General features: G+C 38.7%; 1 protein-coding gene across 2 annotated transcripts in view; it reads right to left on the bottom strand.

The window, feature by feature from the left end:
* Positions 1-541: 541 nt before the first annotated feature.
* The window catches only part of septin8a (septin 8a), a 32,132-nt gene continuing 12,544 nt past the window's right edge, over positions 542-20,129 (bottom strand). Inside the window, exons 5-10 of one of the 2 annotated variants that reach the window (XM_085421051.1) lie at positions 15,634-15,795; positions 12,066-12,162; positions 5,957-6,125; positions 5,661-5,793; positions 3,884-4,053; positions 542-1,221 (exon numbers count right to left, since the gene is read on the bottom strand). In XM_085421051.1, the coding sequence (XP_085277177.1) occupies positions 1,218-1,221; positions 3,884-4,053; positions 5,661-5,793; positions 5,957-6,125; positions 12,066-12,162; positions 15,634-15,795 (735 nt within the window). In that variant the 3' untranslated portion in view covers positions 542-1,217. Of the gene's footprint in view, positions 1,222-3,879; positions 4,054-5,660; positions 5,794-5,956; positions 6,126-12,065; positions 12,163-15,633; positions 15,796-20,129 lie in introns of those variants that run through there. The other variant, XM_085421052.1, reaches the window with a different exon arrangement.

Here is a 20,129-nt window from a genome sequence, read left to right as displayed (position 1 = left end):
CTTGCCTGTGCTTCACTTTCAGCTCCACGCTGGGTAAATATAGACAAACAAATCATGGCAGAGACGCATCAAAGTCAGGAGTGGAAGGGTGTGGGGTGGGGGGGTTGCATTTATTTCCAAAAGACACACAGTAAATACAGCTGCTCTCTTCTACATCTGAGTGTAAACGCGTCTACATCAAGCTGAATAGTTTCCTGAATCCTGGGTTTACGTCGATATACTGGCTTTGTGTTTGCGTCCACTGTCATAACAGTCACATCGAGACGATCAACTCACCGTTTACAATAAAGTTAAATCACTTACGGACAATGTACACAATCATATGTGCTTCTTATAACAATATCAGATTTAAAAACTAGTACATTTTGCAAATTAAGCTTGGTAAGCTCTAGAAAATATTCACATACATTTAATGAGTTAAACTGAAACAGCACCAGAATATTGCATACATTTCTTTAAAAAAAACACTTAAGATTATTAGGTTTAGGTTGTCAGCACCTATGTGTATGCAATATGCAGTACACAGGTACTCAGTTATTGCTATTTAAGTATATTATTTGGGCTTAATTGATTAAAAAAAACAAAAAAAACAACTTTAACCGACTTTAACTTTAACCAAGTTTAACCGACACATTTTATCTGGGCAATTTTTCAGAAAGATCATGTATTTAAAGACAAAAATCTTTACTGATATCTTCTTTTATTATTTTTGTAATACTTGCTGAAGAGTTTAAAAAATGTTGCCCAGGTGTTACGTTGTAGTACCAAACAGTCAAAGGTTCGAATGGTTTTAAGCTCTTATTTCTTGTGTGGATAGTTAATGAAGAAACAAAAAGAAAACAACAAAATATTTAAATCACAATTAAGCAAAACAAAACGCATATACATACATATTTATTTTAAAAAGTGTCCAAAGGGGGGGAAGCAAAACAAACAAACAAAGATCCTGAATAAATGAGATGGCCTCTGATGGAACGTGAATATTTTTGCTCATCATCTCTCACCATCTTTCACTCTTTTCTTCCCTGTGGCTTCACCATCATCATCATCATCATCATCATCCTCAGTGTCTTTGGTCCGTGTGCACAATATCAAGATGGAATGTCGGAACAAACAAACGAAAACAAACAAACCAACAAAAAACAGATGTTGTCGCTGCTATGGTGATGGAGGACAAATCCATGGCCGTGTGAGGAAGGGTATACAGCGCCCAAAAATTAACTGAAAAACAACGACAAACAATAAACAAAATAAATCGAATGAACAAACAGCGACTTTACTGAAATAATAAGTGAAATAAAAGAGAGGGATCAGAAAAGCAGCACTGAAGCAAAGAAGTTAGGAAGCTCAGATAAAATCGTAGCGCGTGTGCTGGTGAATGAGGTGTGAACCTTTTAAACTACACTCTGTATGATGATTACTTCGAACACCAGTCCTGAGTGAAACGGCCAAAAATGATGTTCGGAAACGCACAAAATGGAAGATCTGCAACAGGAACAAGAGTAATGCACGTGAGCGGCCACAAGATGGAGCCATATGCCTGGTCAACTTGGTGGGAATGACCATGAAGACTTCACTGCCGTTCACCTATGACCAAAGCTTGGCATACACACAGAGATGCTTGCTTCACTCAAAGCCAGCTCTGATTGTGATACAGTGTGTAAGGGACCGCCAGCCAACAAAACAAAACACAGATAAAGAACTGAAAAGGAGCTACACGACAGACTGAAGTAAAGTGAAACCTGAACATTGTACACGTTTGACTGTCTGAAATGGCCTTGAAATCATCAATATGAGATTAAAGTGCAGACTTTCAGCTTTAACTCAAAATCCTGAATGAATGTGCAGGAATTACTGCTATTTGTTGATATATGTGCCCCATATTCACAGGACAAGTGACTGGCAGGTAGAAGGTTCGTGACCAGAGATGGGCAGTAACGCGTTACTTGTAACGCGTTACTGTAATCTGATTACTTTTTTCAAGTAACGAGTAAAGTAAGGGATTACTATTGCAAAATCGGTAATTAGATTACCGTTACTTTCCGGTAGGAACGCTGCGTTACTGCGTTACTAAAACCGTGATTTTTTGCGAGAATGTCTCATGACAGTGACGTAAGCGAGTGCGACGTTTGTGACAACAGCTGTGTGCAGATCAACAATGGCTCACATATCGATTGTGGGAGAGAGTATGAGCACGCAGCGTTTAAAGCGTGGAAGTACTGACCTTACTTTGAGTTTGATTCCATAAAAAGTGACAAAAACATTAGTGTCCATCGTGCGTGGGAAGAAAACTTCTTTTTACAGCGAAAAAAACCCCTAAACTTCCAAGCAAGCACCGAGTGCACAACGACGTACACAGAGAAACTCGCGGATTCTTCAACTGACCGCGGCACACGTGCACCAGGGTAAACCTCCACCTACCCCCAGGCCTGCTTTACAGGTGAAAATAGAGCAACAGGACCGCTGAGTCTTTGACTTTATTTATTTTCTGCTGTGTTTTACTTGCATCTATTTGAAAGAGTGAGTGTAAACACAAAAAATATTTTATTTTATGTGCTGGAATGTGTAGAAAATAGGTTTAAATGTTAAACTAATTTATTCAAGTCAGAGAATGTTGCATATAATTAAATTTTTGCTTGATGCATAAAGTTAAAAGATTAAAACTGATAAAACAAGTTAAAAAAAGAGACTTTTCCATTTGATTACATTTTGTATGATGGATCATGCAGAAAAAGTAGAATTGGGCTGAAAGATCTATCGCTTTATCACCTATTCAGGTTGTAAATCGTGTTTTTAAAAAGTAACTAAGTAACTAAGTAATTAATTACTTTTGAAAATAAGTAATCAGTAAAGTAACGGGATTACTTTTTTGGGGAAGTAATCAGTAATTAGTTACTGATTACTTTTTTCAAGTAACTTGACCAACACTGATCGTGACCAGGTCATTTCATGAAAAACTGAGCAGATAAAAGTTGAATCCAAGTACTGAACTTGCATTTTGTAGCTCCTAATAAGGATTTCAAAACGTTATCAGCTTCAAGAAACTTCAAGCTAAACTTCTGTTTTACTACATGAGTTTTATGGAGGTTGAGCAAAAATGTTGGTCTAAGATCAAACTCATTTTATAGCTTCTACAGTCAAGTTGTACTTGACCAAGACTAAACCAGAAAAAAGCAGCCTCTTATCAACAGTATGTGAACAAGTTGGTCTAAAGACAAAACAAGCTGAAGGCTCCTAGAATGCAGCTTTAAACGAAGGAATTTCAAAACAATGCTGACTGGGCTTTGAAACAACCGCAGCACCTTGATCCCTGCTGTGATGGGTGAGCTATAGATCGCTATGCATGTCAGTCCAATACCGTACTTAAGAAGAAAGCATCAGGTATAAAGTGGAAGATTTAACAACGATGAGCACACCCCTATTGAAACATCAGTTTTGCCCTTTCTGAGGTTTTCACTACCTCCTGACTGAGTATCCTGAATAATTAGAGCGAGGCGAAAGGAAAGAGTGAAAGCACAGGAAATGTTAAGCTTGGGCAGGACAAAAAGGAGAGGAAGTTTCCTTAACGCATGCCAGGCCTTTATAATGGTTGAAATGCTTGTGTATTGGAGACAGGTCGACAACAGGTCTAAAGCAGCAAAACACGCTCTATTCAAGGCTCCATAAATCCAAGGGAATTAGCAGAATGCTAACCTCGTGTATCAGTGTTACTCAGCAAAACAAGAAGAGACAAGAGCAGCGGGGAAATCATTTCAGGTTCTGAAGGCACACAGTGAAAGGCAAGAGGATTACTTAAAGAAAGGAGTAGGGTTTAAAAAAGAAGCAGCTTCCTGTTACTGAGAGAAGAATGACACGATTGAGTGACTTAGAGGGACTGCCTTACTTTTTCTTGTCCTTGTCTTTCTTGACGGGCTGAGATAAGGACAGTGTCTCGGCTGCCGCCTTCCTCTTGTTAAAGGCGTTCATCTCCTCCTCCAGGTATCCTCGCTTATCCTCCACCTTCTTCTTCTCCTCCTGGTGCATCCGTTTCAGCTGCTCGAACTTTTCGTGCAACTGAGGGGGAGAAGACGAGTGTGGAGACGGACAAATGGGATGAGGACAAGAGAGACGAAACTTTAGAAGAAAGGGCAGTTTAGGAAGAGTTTGTCTGACTAATATTTTTATACTCAAACTGAACTGAACATTGGCTTTTCCTATATTTTTTCAGTGTATATAATTTTGTCTTGCATGGTTATATTACTAAGAGCAGGTTAAATAACCATATTATGAAGTGCAGTGAAAAACAGGGCATCCCCCTGTTTAGTCATACACTGCTTCCCTTGTGATCGACAACACACCATCATCTGCTATTGCAGTGTGCAACACTTTGGTATGTATAACACTGGATGCACTGCAGAGCTGCTCAAAGTGTTTTTGAGGGCCCTGTATAGTTGACAAGTAGACACTCAAACAAAATAGAAACTATTAAATGCAGGTGTTAAAGACCTAAAGTGTGGCTTTTATGGTTACTGGGAGCCCTTAGCAACATTTTTTTTTTTTTTAATTTATTTATTTTTTTTGTGTATGTATGTACTTTTTTCTGCACTGTTCACCTGATGAAGTATATGAACTATAGTGTTCATATACTACACTGTGTAAATGGATGTAATATGTATTATTTAATCTGTCTGAGGTGCCCGAAGTTTTGTCACGTGCCTTTTCTTGTATTAGCTAAAATTATGAAAGAAATGAAGTGTTTTCTGAATTCTTCGCCAGACAGAAAGGTCCAAGGCTGTGCCATCAGTGCAGAACTATCCATCTGTTCCCCTTCATAGTCTAGTTACTACTGCAGTCCTGGTCCAATCTGTTCTCTCCAATAGGTTAACAGTCCTTCAGGGCTGCTATAACAAGCTGTTGGCTTGTTGTTAGCATTCAGTGAATCCAAGTAGCTAGCTACTGCTTGGGAAATAAAAGGGGAAAACAGAAATGTAATCAGAAAAAAATATATTTTGAACTCTTTAAAAATGCCCTAAGTAAAAAGACGTTTAGTCATGTGGTTAAAAGTAGCCTGCACAAAGAAAAGAGAAGAAAGAAAAAAAAAAAAAAAAAAAAAAAGCAACATTTTATGCACTCCTCAAGTACAACAAGGAAATAATGCACTTTTGTAGATTTCAATCGTAATACTATGATGGGAGGTGAAAACTCATCTCTTTCCAACACTGAGAAAGTTGGTGGTAAACTGTAGAAACTGCACAAAATTTAAAAATGCCAAGACAAACTTTCTTAGATCAGACATACAGTCAAGTTACAAACAATAATTTAAAGTGTTTGATCTGTGCATTTCTTTCTGTGTAGTCACAGCTTCCTAAACTGACACTGAGTCATAACTTTGAGCCTCACTGTAGGGAAATCGTGTGATGAGGGTCTTGGTACTTTCTCACAGTGGTGCCAGATATGAGTGATTAGGATAAACCAATACAAACAGAGTCGGTCATTCACATGTGCAGACACTTTGTCATATCTTAAAATGTGCTGAACTCAACAGGTTTTACAGATGCCATGCAAAACTGTGTGCACAATATTTCTGATCTTCTGACAAAAAAGCACCTGAAGTTGATGTGTGGACATGTCAGGTGCAATTGACTATCAAATAAACGACAGCTCGGCTTTTCCAGACTGACCTCTCTCTCCTTGTCTTTAAGTTCTGCTTCCGTCTCTTTTACTTTGTTGACAAACATTTGCCGCATTTCTTCCTCTTTGCGCTGCAGATCCCCCAAGAACTCTTTCCTCTTAGCCTCATACGTCTCCTGAAGGCTGCAGAGCAGTAAAGCCAGGACAGAGAACAGAAACAAAGAAAGATTAGGCACAGTCTTCAAAAGATAATCGTTTCCTTTCATTGCTGTTGACAGTTGGTTGACTGTGTGAGCCTTTCAATAAACGCATTGTCTGTGTTGCACTGGGTGTGTCCACCATCTACCTGAATGGCTCGCTGTCAGGATCTGTATCTTTGAAACCCATCTCCTCGAGCTTGCAGCGCCGGTACAGCTCATAATGGCGGGCATGTGTCTGCTCCCTCAGATCCTCCATGTTGACTCTGATCAGCATCTCTCTGAGCTTTACAAAGTCGCAGTGGCTCTCGTTCTCAACTAAAAGGACAAATACAGAACGCCATGAGTACAGCAGCAGAGACTCAGGAGGCCCTTTTAGTTATTCCCTCCACATTAGACTCTTCTGGTGTCCAAATAATGTTGTTTTCAGTCCTTGCTTCACGCCTTCATTCAGTGCCTGGCCATCATTTTCAAATGACTTTAACATGCCATCTGTCACTCCCTCAGCCTCTCTTCCTCTTAAAAGCAGGAATGTGAAGCCTCCACAGGAAACAGATAATTCGGCATGTACATATACGCCATCCTGAGTGATTAAATTAAACCAAAGCAATTTTTTTTTCCAGCAGACTTCATATTCTGCACTTTTCGTGCTCACTTTGTTCAACTGGAGAGAACTTTCACTTTAGTTTCACGTTTGAGTGAGTCTCACACTTAAATGCCTTCATGGTGACGAAAGGGCAGGAAGTGTTTCCTGCCTCACAGACTGACAGCAGAGGAGGGGAGAGGGGATGATGGGTGCCCTGGGCATCCACTCTGTTGAAGCCTTCAGTCACAGGTCACCTCACCCCATCAAAACAATAAGGACTGTTCTGATAATAAAATGTGTTTCATTTTGAGGCCAAAGCTAAGATCTGTAATGGCAGGAAACCCTAAGATGACTGAACCATTTTGTACAGTAAAACAATCTCAAAGTTAAGATAAAACAAGTGAGTCATAAAGAGCTAATACAGGCAGAAAGAAAAGTCAAACAAGCACTTTGGGGGACTGTAGATCAGGAAGTACTATAAACCAGCTATATAAATGCAGTCCATTTGCCATTATTTACTGAAGTTCTGACGCGAGTTTTGTATTTTAGCTAATACTGACAGTTTCCCACCATAAAACGATGATCTTCCATTCAACTATAGCTAGCGAGAATGCTTGCTACAGATCTGCTGTTGCTGAGAGAAATCTTATTAAAATAAAATAAAAACAAAAAGGGTTTAACTTGTGTGCAACATCATTTGTTCGGATCAAACATGCAAGGCAAGACTTCAGTATATTAAATAAAAACTTTTAATACCTTCTGAGTTCATTCGATCTCTTTTTGTCTATATTGGAAACTAACTTGAACAACATCTTCAGTAAGCTTTTTTTGTTTTGCTTTTAAATAACAGGAGACGATTTGGAGAACAATGAATGGAGTATTAGTAGATCCCAAGGATATCTTAATAGAATGTTTGACTAAACTAAAAAAAATAAAAGCATAACTCATTAAAAAATTTGTTGAAAGTCAAGTTCATCAACCTACTGGCAAAACTCAGCAACCCCTTAAGATTACTTTGGTTGCTTCAGACCCGATTTGTGAAGAAAGGTCACCGTGGTGAGAAAATACAAAGGCATTATGTTTAAATACCACCAGAAGCTCTAAGGATGAATAAACAACAGTGGTGGCATTCAAAAAGCACAATTAGCATGGCAATTAGCTTTTCCAGGTGGACACAGATGTGAAAGTCTGCAGAGGATGACGTTAAAATATAACAATGCAACATAAATATTTAAACAAAACAACAAAGGGTAACTTTAAAAAAAAAAAAGAAGGCATTCCTTTATTAGACTTGGACAAAACACAAAATAAACTAACAAATTCTTTTGAAACCAAAATTAATTTCAAAAATCAGCAGTCATTCAGCTGCATGACTCAGTCACTTGTGTATTTTTTGCTCAAATTTGCTGGCTAACCGCACATCATTAGTGGAAAAAACATGGGTTTAAAAAAAAGAAACTAGCCGTTTACTGGGGCTGCATCCAGGCTACAGAAAATTATTGTTCATTTGGCATCTAATAGCCTCTCTTCTGCACACTACCACCACTACCACCACACCCCCGTGAGGACTGAATGAAGGCCAACTCTCCAACTGCCTGCAGCACTGAGCCCTCAAGATACAGAAGCACATGGCTCTGCTGGTACACAGACACATGCACAGAAATACAGAAGCAAGCAAGCAAGAGAGATGTGGCTCCAAATAAAGTTATCAAAAGTAAACATTCATGCAATTAAAAATCTAGAATGATCGGTTTTTACTGGGTTGATTAACAGCTCCGTGAGTCTTTGGAAAGGCTTCCAGATGTTTGGAGTTTCAAAGATAAATATTACAGATTAGGGAAAGCTTTGCCTCATCATATACATCCTTCAGTCTCTGCTGAATCCTTGAATTCCTTACTGCTTTCCAAATATTTATTCCCTGCGCCAAGGAGGTAGGTAGGATTTTGATAGTGTCATTCTATCTGTAAACACCATAGCTCAAACTGTTTTGAAACAATTCTGATAAAACTTAGTAGAGGTGTAGAGTGGGGTCATGTTAACAATCCATTAAAATCTGGCTTACATCCACCAAGGTCTTCAAGGTCAACTCACTGACTTATTGTGCAAATATTGACAAAAATTGACAACGGTTTTTCACACTGGCAAGAAAATATTGGCATGGAACATTAACCCTAACCCTTTAATTTTATTACAGTACAGTAATGGGTTATAACCATTTAAATACAAAACAATTTGGGCACATGTACAATGATCTGGGTCATTTATGCTTTCTTCAAGAATTTTAAGATGGACAGATGGAAATATTCACAATTTGCTAATCTCTCACTGTCTTGCTGTGGGCTTATATACATACTATGTGTATATACTATTACGATATTTAAATGGTAATAAAAGCGAGTCATGTTGTAAAGTACATGCAGTACTTCATGCAGGGATGTGGGAACCAGCAGTGCTGTCTTTTACAGTATAAAGACGTGATCTCACCTCATATTACTTCAGTGCATGATCATTTCCTCTGGGGCCGTGTCTAGACTCTTCTTCTTTCTTTCTTTTTACTTGTTTGTATAAGAGAACATTAATAAATTGTGTTCAAATAATGCCCTTGTACAGTGAGGCTGTTTGGGTGGTGACGAGTCTTCAGGCGTGTTTGGTGGAAGTTCTGAATTTAAAAATCCAGGGTCACTGTTTATTTCTGCTTTCTGCTGAAATATTAAAACCAACGAAATATCAATGGACGGATTACATTCTCAGAAGAAAATAAGTCTGCGAAAAACTTGATCTATGTGATTATTTAGTAGCTTTTAGTGATACTTTTACTGAGTAGATTAATGCTGAATAATACATTTTTTTAAATCAAGAACAAATGTACGTTTCTGAACTTACATAAATCTACACATTCTCAGGATTTACTGTTTATGTGATTAGGGATGTGTAATTTGATGCCAGAAAAATATTCTTAATTTTGTGTCGTTTTCTATCTGTGTGAATAGTAACACATAGAAAGCTGCAGAGAAGGTCTGCTACGTGTCACAGATGTCTGGAGTTCAGAGATAACAGCACAATGAGATCTTGGGGAAGATTAAATACACACACACACAAAGACCCCCTGAATAGCTCTTTTAGTCAGCAGACAGCCCTCGTCTGTCTTTCTTCAAGCTCATGGAAATTTCTCATGACTCTTTAAGAGGTTACCATAACCCATCTATATGACATCTGGCATCTACAAACTGTTTCCACAGATTGAGAGCCTCCCTTCAGTTAGCTGCATGTTATAAAACACAGAGACCTCTGTGCTCAGATACTGTGACAAGTGTGTTGTATGAATGATGAGCAATCAGTGTGAAAGCAGGGCTGAGTCAAAATGGAAGCAGCTTTGCTGTATTATATCCCATCAATTTAGACTTTTGATGCCAGACATTGATGGACTTTACGGATGAGACATAACCATGCAGACAACAACAAGCTTCAAGAGTCTACTGCACAAGTTATAGTTGTTTCTAAATACAAAAATAAACAAATACTACATACCTGCTTGCAACTATAATACATTATTGTGTGTTGTGTAATATATAAGAACACTTGTAAAAAAAAAAATAAGAAAAGCAACCAGGAAAGAAATGAGCTTACAGCAGGGCTGACAAAACGTTTTTGCAGTAAGCACCAGTCTGTCGGATGACTGGACTAGAGCAGCACAGTGACTGATAAGTCCAGAGGAATCCATCCCACAGGAGACACGCAGCAGGCTTTAGAAATAACCACAGTGTCCTCTGAGGGTTGGAGAATGAGTGGCCACTAGATAATGGAGAGAGGAGAGGAAGAGAGGATGGGTGAGGGAGGGAGCAGTAAACGAAAAAGGAAGGAAGGAAGCGAGAGATGGAGGGAGAGTGGAAGGGAGTGAGCGAGGTTCTCTGAGAGGATGACTCCCACATGAGCAGCAATATTCTCACAGCAAATCTGTGTGTGTGTGTGTGTGTGTGTGTGTGTGTGTGTGTGTGTGTGTGTGTGTGTGTGTGTGTGTGTGTGTGTGTGTGTGTGTGTGTGTGTGTGTGTGTGTGTGTGTGAGAGACATTATTAAATTAAACTGTTTACCATCATTGACAAACACAGAGGAATGAGCTGTGGGAAACAAAAACTCCCAAGAAACCCGACGTCTCCACGGGCAACGCATTCATGCCAATATCCAGGCATACATCCAGGCTCTGCACGCCTACAAACACAATGCATGAAGCTAAAGACGAGACATCGTTAACGATAAACTGTCTGCGTGCGCACAGAGACACTGTCAAAACGATCTCCATACTTCATTTTAGTGTCACTCCGCATAAAGTGACACTGTCAGCTGTGGAGGGCATTCTGCATTAACGGGTAAAAATAAACAGGAAAACTATGGGATGCACTCGCCACTCTGCCACGTGCAGGAAACATCCTTCACCAAGGATACTTAACTGAGTAAAACGTCCTTAACGAACAAAAAACAAATAAAAAAAACAAGAACAAAAAAAAATAAAATTGTGAGTCCAGCTACTAGTTTGTTTGTTTTTTTTATTTAAAAATGAATCATATGATTCAGAGCTTTGTCAGTCATATATTATTTTTTATGATTCCTGCAGGTTACTTTTCTTCCACTGGCTTTATTGTTTTTCTCATTCTACTTTCTCAAATACAGAGTTACTGCCTGGTATGACTTTTAATATTGCAAAACATCCACATGAACACCCAAACACAGGCACAAGGACACTGAGTCACCTACTTCCTCAGATATATAAAAATAAACAAAAGATAAAAATCCCACATGACCGATTTCAGCCACATTCACAGCACAGCAAAAACAAGAAAATCAAGCAAACTTATAAAACGGCGTAACAGCAACTGTACAACAGTTCAGCGTTTGTGCCAATATCCCAAACAGTCACCTGTCACACATTAGGTACGCCTATTCAAACGCTCAATAATGCAAATGCCTAATTAGCCAATTACAACTTAGTACTTTTAAGTAAAGAGACAAGGTCAAGATGCATTAGAAAGGGGAAGAAAGGTCACTTAGGCAACTTTGAATGTGGCATGGTTTTCGGTGCCAGAGTGGTTGTGCTGAGTAATTCAGAAACTACTGATGGTTCAAAAAAGAGGAAATATCTGATGACTAGCAGTGCTCTAGAAGAAAAGACCTTGCTGATGTCCGAAGTCAGAGGGGAGTGACCAGACTTCTTTGAACTGATAGCAAGGCAAAACTAATAATCATTCACTACAACCAAGGTATGCAGAAGAGCATCTCTGAACACCCTGAAACCTTGAAGCAGCAGAAGAGCACACAGGGTGCCACTCCTGTCAGATATTAATCTGCACAGGCTCACCAACACTGGACAATGGACCGTAAAAAAAAACATTGCCGGTTGTGACTAGTACTTTATGGAGTATAACCATTTTCTCTAACTGAGGATATATAATATGTGGTATTTTACAAGAAAAAAAACACTTTCTTTTTGTAGTAGTCCTGAAAAATTAATCAAACAAGAAATGATCCTTTAACCCTTTATTGACCGGCCCTTCAAATTTACCTGTAAAATGGGCCCGCCGTTGGGCCCATGATCAATAAAGGGTTAATAAACCAGCTATTTGATTGTAAAATACAAACACAACATATTGTGGTTAAATTTCTTGTCAGCATCTCTCACCTTGAACGACACCCCAGGGGTACTGTCTGGCCCTCACTGCTTTGTTCCCCACTTTGACTTCTTCCACACTCCCGACTACAGCAAATGGCAGATGGGCCTGCACAGAAAAACAGGTTAGTGTCAAAAAGGTTTTTACAAAAAAAAAGTTCTTACTGGTGCAATAAGCAGGGGACCAGGGTACACTGCCCTAAGGAGATTTTTTTTATTCTTCACAGAACAAGTCAATTTTCAGTAGGCTGTGGTGTAAACTGTACTAAAACGAACAGGACGGATAAGCCGTTTCACTGTGTTTGTCTGCTCTCTTATCCTTCACAACCAAACCACACCAGTGCAAAGCGTAACCATATTTACATATGAGCTGCACCAGTGATCGGTTTCACGTTTTAAAACAAAATGGGTCTCCCAACTGCGGCTCAGATGGGAGACCTATTTAGTTGAAGTGATTAAACACACACGCTTTATTATTGCTCTTGGAGCTACTATGCTTCATTAAGACCAACAGTGAGGAGGCATCGCAGGGGAAACATGCCTGACACGCTACCTCAAAAATTAGATGGCGAGTTGAAACCAGCTGGCTGGTTACAGCTCAGAGGAACCAGCAAGCTGGCGAGTGTGGGTGCTGATGTAACCAACTATGAATAGACTGGGATACTGTACAAGGACAGTGCCTCGGAGAACCAAATGCTGTCTTGTTCACCATTTTTGTACATGCGTGGGTGTGTGTTTAAACATTATGATTATACATGAGAGGCATAATAAATTCTGATCTAAAAATAGACAGATATTATCATGAAAATGCACTTGTGCCTGATGCTTCAGCAAAGGTCTGTAGCATACGTTTAATTATAATCCTACTTGTAAGATGAAACTTAAGTTGGAGTAATATCATAAAGTTTATGCACTTTTTAAATTTTTTACCTAAACCAAGGAGGTTACATTTTTGGTAGCGCTTGCGTGTGTGTGCATTCAATTTTGTCATTCTGTCTGCAAACACACTTGCATATAAAAGTCTTGCATGAATTCTGATCAAACTTTGTAGGACTGTAGAGTCGAGTTGTGAAGGTCAAAGTGATAATAATGCTAGACAGAGCCATTTAAAATTATGTTTCTTACTGCTACTGTTTGTATTATTTTGTATAGGTAATGATATAGGGTGAATCTAAATATCACGTCACTTTGGGCCTCTTCTTCAAGGTCAAGTAAGGTCAAACTTTCATAAAATGCTTTTTATCTTTTAAACTACGCTTAAAATGTACTGTCTTTGTCTGTATTGACAAGTGATACTGATACAGTGGGATGCAAAAGTTTGGGCAACCTTGTTAATAGTCTTTATTTTCCTGTATAAATCGTTGGTTGTTACAATAAAAAAAATTGTCAGTTAAATATATCACATAGGAGAGACAGTGATAGTTGAGAAGTGAAATGAAGTTTATTGGATTTACAGAAAGTGTGCAATAATTTTTTTAACTTAATCAGGCAGGTGCATAAATTTGGGCACTGTTGTCATTTTATTGATTCCAAAACCTTTAGAACTAATTATTGGAACTCAAATTGGCTTGGGAAGCTCAGTGACCCCTGACCTACATACACAGGTGAATCCAATAATGAGAAAGAGTATTTAAGGGGGTCAATTGTAACTTTCCCTCCTCTTTTAATTTCCTCTGAAGAGTAGCAACACGGGGGTCTCAAAACAACTCTCAAATGACCTGAAGACAAAGATTGTTCACCATCATGGTTTAGGGGAAGGATACAGAAAGCTGTCTCAGAGATTTAAGCTGTCTGTTTCCACAGTTAGGAACATATTGAGAAAATGGAAGACCACAGGCTCAGTTCAAGTTAAGGCTCGAAGTGGCAGACCAAGAAAAACTCGGACAGACAGAAGCGACCACTGGTGAGAACAGTCAGAGTTAACCCACAGACCAGCACCAAAGACCTACAACATCATCTTGCAGCAGATGGAGTCACTGTGCATCGTTCAACCATTCGGCGCACTTTACACAAGGAGATTCTGTATGTGAGAGTGATGCAGAGGAAGCCTTTTCTCTGCCCACAGCACAAACAGAGCCGCTTGAGGTTTGCTAAAGCACATTTGGACAAGCCAACTTCATTCTGGAATAAGGTGCTGGGGACTGATGAAACAAAAACTGAGTTATTTGGGCATAACAAGGCATTATGCATGGAGGAAAAAGAACAGCATTCCAAGAAAAACACCTGCTACCTACAGTAAAATATGGTGGTGGTTCCATCATGCTGTGGGGCTGTGTGGCCAGTGCAGGGACTGGGAATCTTGTCAAAGTTGAGGGACACATGGATTCCACTCAGTATCAGCAGATTCTGGAGACCAATGTCCAGGAATCAGAGACAAAGCTGAAGCTGCACCGGGGCTGGATCTTTCAACAAGACAGTGACCCGAAACACTGCTCAAAATCCACTAAGGCATTCATGCAGAGGAACAAGTACAACGTTCTGGAATGATCATCTCAGTCCCCAGACGTGAATATTATTGAAAATCTGTGGTGTGAGTTAAAGAGAGCTGTCCGTGCTCGGAAGCCATCAAACCTGAATAAACGAGAGATGTTTTGTAAAGAGGAATGGTCCAAAAGACCTTCAACCACAATCCAGACTCTCATTGGAACCAACAGGAAGCGTTTAGAGGCTGTAATTTCTGCAAAAGGCGGATCTACTAAATATTGATTTCATTTCTTTTTTTGTGGCGCCCAAATTTATGCACCTGTCTGATTTTGTTTAAACAATTATTGCACACTTTCTGTAAATCCAATAAACTTCTTTTCACTTCTCAAATATCACTGTGTGTGTCTCCTATGTGATATATTTAACTGACTTTTTTTTTTTTATCGTTACAACCAACGATTTATACAGGAAAATAAAGACTATTAACAAGGTTGCCCAAACTTTTGCATCCCACTGTATATGGGGATTCCAAATATCACATAATAGTTTGCATCCAAATATCATGTAACATTTGACCTCTCACCTTATATCTTTAAAGAAAGCTTTATGAAGAGAAAGAAAATGAGCTGACTGGTTATATAGAAGTATACTTCAGTAAAATATTATATAATACGCAGAAGTTATTCATACCCAGTTATTTATAATTCAATTACCTACTCCTCCATTAAGTTTATATACAAAATACAATACTGCTCCCTTAAAAGTAAATAAGGCCCAGAGAGTGAGCTCCCATGGCCCAGGTTTGTGCACTCAGAGTGCCTGTTATGGTTATGCTTGCATAGGCAGACTAGTGCAGAACTTCTTTTTAGTTCTTGTTACGAACTAAAAAGAAGAATAGAAAAGTGCCAATCAGTGCAATCAGTGGGTCCAACGACATATGATCCTTGTATATAGCTACATACCCACGGTTAGCTAGTGTTTGCAAATATTATAAATATTTTACAAAGTATACAGTCAAAATTGTGAGACTGTAATTCATCTGCATTGAAACACTGACTCTTTATTTATGGTGTTTTAGTCAAAGCATGTGTTACCGTCATTAAAACAAAGAATGTTTTGACTTTTTAAATGTTTTTGTGCCAAAAATATTACTTACATTCATGGAGGCATTGATCTCACTGACAGTTTCGTCATCTGTTGGGAACTGATATATCTGGACGCCGTTGCTCACCAGCTCGCTCATTATCTTTATTTTGAATTTATGAAGCTCGCTCTTGGAGATTGTGTCCGCTTTGGCAATGATGGGAATTATGTTGACCTGCGGAAATAATGACAAAAAAAAAGTGAGATAGTTATTAAATATGCGGTGCACTGCACTGTTGTTGCTAATGTGGTGGAGTCTTCCAAAAATGATAATGCAAAGACGTTTTGTGTTACATTATGGAAGCATTTGGTTTAGCCTGGTTTAAACGTTGACATGACAAAACAAAAGGATGCACAGGAAACACCTGAATGTTTTCAGATCATGACAGATTACAGCAATTGCCATCTAACCATCATGAGCAAACACTGCTTAAAAAAAAATTAAAGCTACATTAAATATGTTGAGGTTTTAAACAGCTGTGTAGCGCATCTATAAGACCATGCACAGTTAACTGAATAGCAAATAAGCCCAATCAGAACCCCGACTGATAAATAAAACAAACAGTGATTATGAAAACAAACTCGGCTCCATCTACAATCAGCAGCAGATGTGAAGAAATAAACGCACAGTTTGTCTGCATTCCTCTGTACGGCTGCATTTCCCAGATCACCAACTGGGAAGATGGCAGGACTCCCACAGATCCACACAGCAATTCCACAGCGTGCCTTAGAGTATGAGTCAGAGCTTGTTAAAAATCAAATTTGAATCTCATCATACTTTGTTGGCTCGTTAATTTGCAGCGGGGTGGCCAGTATCAGGTTTTAACCCTAATATAACAAACTAATTTAACTAATCTCGGTGTTATATTTGCTCGCTTCCCACAACTGAGTTTTCCCAGCTGACCAAAGATCATTCCCAAACAGTTAATGTTTGTTCTGAGGGACCAGGAGCGCCAGCTGTGACCACATTAAAGCAGTTCACAGGAAAGATAATCCCTGAAAAAACAGCCCAATATTTTTGGCACTTTGTCATTTAATGTTATACAGGGAAATATCTCTGAGTGTGCAGGTGAGACCACGCTGATACAGTCTGAGCCTTAATAATGAAAACGCTTACACAACAATATAAAAACACCTAATATGAATGGATCCCATTATTATCGTTTGTGTTACATAATTATCTGGATAATGAGCTGCTTAACTCAGTTTTCATAATGAAGTTCCTGTAATTTCTGGGCTTTGGTGAACAAGAAATTGATGTACAACACTGCTGTGGAGTCAATTACTCACCTTTTTTAAAGGCTGGATTTATTTATTGATATAACACTGCTATGATAAATTACTTATTGCATGCCGCTCGTAATAGATTAGTTTGAATCATCATGTGTTTATTTTTTCAAGAAAAAATAAACACATGATGACTCTTGGGGACGCTCTGGAGTATTTCCTGATTTTTTTTTATCTGATTTATGGACGCTGCTGGATAAGAAGATTCTGGGAAAGTCGCAATAAATCTACAAATATAAAAATAGATGTTTAGCAAGATGTTTTCAAGCACGCCTTGGAAGCCTAAATAATACCTGATGGCAATAAAAGCAGGAACACAACAAATGTCTCACAGACTTAGATAAGGGTTTAAAAGATCTCAAACCTGCAAGCTGCCACTGACTGTGGATAACGTCACACAGCACTGATGTGAGAACAGCGTAGGCATGGTCTCATGGTAAGTGGGCAGCATGACGTGTCCTGTCCCATGCACAGTCTACTCAGGCAGCAGCTTCTCTTGAACCAAACCGAGTATTTTCAGTACCACTGTGTGCTATATGTAGGGAGCGGACAATGCCCTGACCTGATTGTGCCAACACTGTTCAAAGCTCATGTGAAAAAACAGCACTACAGGAGTCAGGAAGCAGACTCCTTATTACTTTTAGAACCCCAGCATGTAATGTGTCCTTTCAGTAATGCTGCTTCAAGCCTCTCCCTCTATTTTTACTTTGGAAAACATCTCATCTGCCACAAACAGGAAAAACGGTATAACCAAAAACAGCAAAATGGAACCTAACCCAGCCATGTGACAGTGGATTACATCACAAATTAAAAAGGTATTCTTAAAGTTAAGCAGGAGGCATGAATCCTTTTGCCGAATAACCTCAATAAACTCACTCTTTTACATTCTTTAATTTATAAAGTTAAGTAGAAATGTTTCCCATCCGTTAACAAAAAGACTTAAAACCTTCATTTAAAACAAACGACACTCCTTTCAGACTCCTATCTCTCTTCCTGCCTTCATTTACTAAAAACCACATTTTACTTTACGGGCCTTGTGTGGGGAGGGCTGATTCGTTAACAAGAAAAACACCATTGTCTGGGTTAGACAGAAAAAAAATACACAGACTGAGGGAAAAGCTGTTTCTGGTCTCTTTCCCTGGTTTTTCTGTCAGAGGGGACAGATCTGTTCATTTATCTGTTTCATTTCCAGATACAACTTAAGATTTACACACAATGTAATGATGCTTTCTCTGACAAGGATATGTCTCTGCATTAAATTTGATATTAAAAACACATAGCCCTGATTTATCGAGCCATGAAAAAACATAACGATTTCCAGCTACTGGGATGGGGTTTTTTTTTTTGGTTTTTTTTAAAGCAATTTTCTTGGTTCTGCATGTTTAAGAATTAGATTTCAGGCTGTAAACGCGTCTGTAATCTGTTGAAAACTAACTGGTATAAAAAACTGAATGCAAAAACATAAAATAACTTTGTTAAAGCTATTTGGTTTATTGTCTTGGTTTATGCAAAACAAAGTAGGCACTTTCTGTGGTCACCCTCCAGATATCCAGAGCCCATAAACATGAAATAAGACAGAAATCTCATAAATGTGCAAAGGTTGAATATTGTTTGGTTTGCAAGGGTCTTAAATGTTGCCTCCAAATCTATCTAGAAAGAGAACCCTGCACACACAAAGTCCATCTGCCCTGTAAAACACAGCAGTGTCACTTCTACATTGCAGTTACTCAACACTGGCTTGTTTTCAGATACAACAGCAAACACACTGCACATTGTGGAAAAATTGCTGGGACAGATCCACTGAGATCAGAGTGGTACTCATCGTGAACACCCGCAGCCTCACTGGTGGGTTCTGAATTGTGTAAATCTTTAAGGATAAAAAATAAAGCCTACATTTCTTCCGGTTTAATCCGGAAACACTTTGTGAATGTGTGCAAAAAAATGCTTAAAAGGTGTATATATAAAATGTCTCTGATTGTTACATCAAAAGAAAAAAAATGTTAATCATATGGATCTACATAAAGTTTAGGCTGTGGTAGCTGCTCTGCTACAGTATATTTAGCTCAGGTAAGTTGGATGAGTCAAAGCAGAGGCCATGGCTTGGCTGTGTTCACTGTGCTCATTTGGGTGGTATAAGGAGACAGTTGGCAAACATAGCATGCCAGGTTTTGATCGTTCTGTTGGCACATCAAGACAGCACACGGGCTTGGTGGTCAGCGCCATCGTTTCACAGCAAGGAGAGTCCTAAATTTGGATTTCTGTCCTTTTCTAAAGTTCGTATAGGTTCCTTCACAGGTTAGGTTAGAACTCCTGTATCCCTAAAGGACAGTTTTAGTAAAAATACCAGAAGCACTGGTTTAATTTTGTATTAAAAAAGTACTTTGAAAAGAAAAGAATAAACCCTTGGGTTTTTAAGAAAGGGTTTAATATACTGAATCAAATTTGTTCCTGAAAGCTGAGGACTGAGTTAAGAGCCGTTGCATAAATTATTTATACACTTTTTCTGATGCCATAAAACTATTAAGTGTCCCTGTAGAGCGGCATTTGGCTGAGGTATCTAGTTTTTATTATGAAGAGTATCGAGAGACTTCTGGCAGAGATGGCTTGATTGTTGGCAGGGGAAAGCCAGCAGGGTTGGTCACAAGCTGACCATCTGCTTTATTCTGGATTTATTATTACTGCACCAACAGAAACAAACAGAGACAAAGCTACCACTTCATCAGCTCTACAGCAGTGCTATTAGAAGTTAAATAGACTGAAAAACTAATCGCAACCACTGCAGATCAATCTGAATGATCGAATAAAATTTGATTGCTGAACCTTACAGTGTATTGTTTTGGTATAATCTCATACAAATTCACAAAAATTGGCTTATGGCTTCCACATAAAGCTTTGTAAGTGAAATGTGACAACTCCTGTGTGAGTTTACTGCCTCACAGCTTTAAAGTTAAACGAGCTCCTGCAGAGCTGAAAATACAAATCTCCTCTTTCACCGTCATTCACTCTCCTCTGGGTTTTGTCGGCTTCATAATGTCTTACAGCTCACCTCCCTGGCTTTTAATAATTTCTTTTATTAAACTGTGAAAACAGGAATAAAATGACAAAATAAACAGATAATAAACAGGCAATGCCCACTTAATACAATGAAAATATAAATAATAAAATAATAAATACAAATGGCTCCAACTTAATGGCTCCAAACTGACTTATCTGGCTTGTCTA

The sequence above is a fragment of the Rhamphochromis longiceps genome, linkage group LG10 (assembly GCF_057381845.1).
Source record: "Rhamphochromis longiceps isolate RC_006_pf linkage group LG10, R_longiceps_female_GT1.1, whole genome shotgun sequence".
Taxonomy (NCBI): domain Eukaryota; kingdom Metazoa; phylum Chordata; class Actinopteri; order Cichliformes; family Cichlidae; genus Rhamphochromis; species Rhamphochromis longiceps.
The sequence above is the reverse complement of the archived record's forward strand: the minus strand, read 5'-3'. Positions and strand labels throughout refer to the sequence as shown.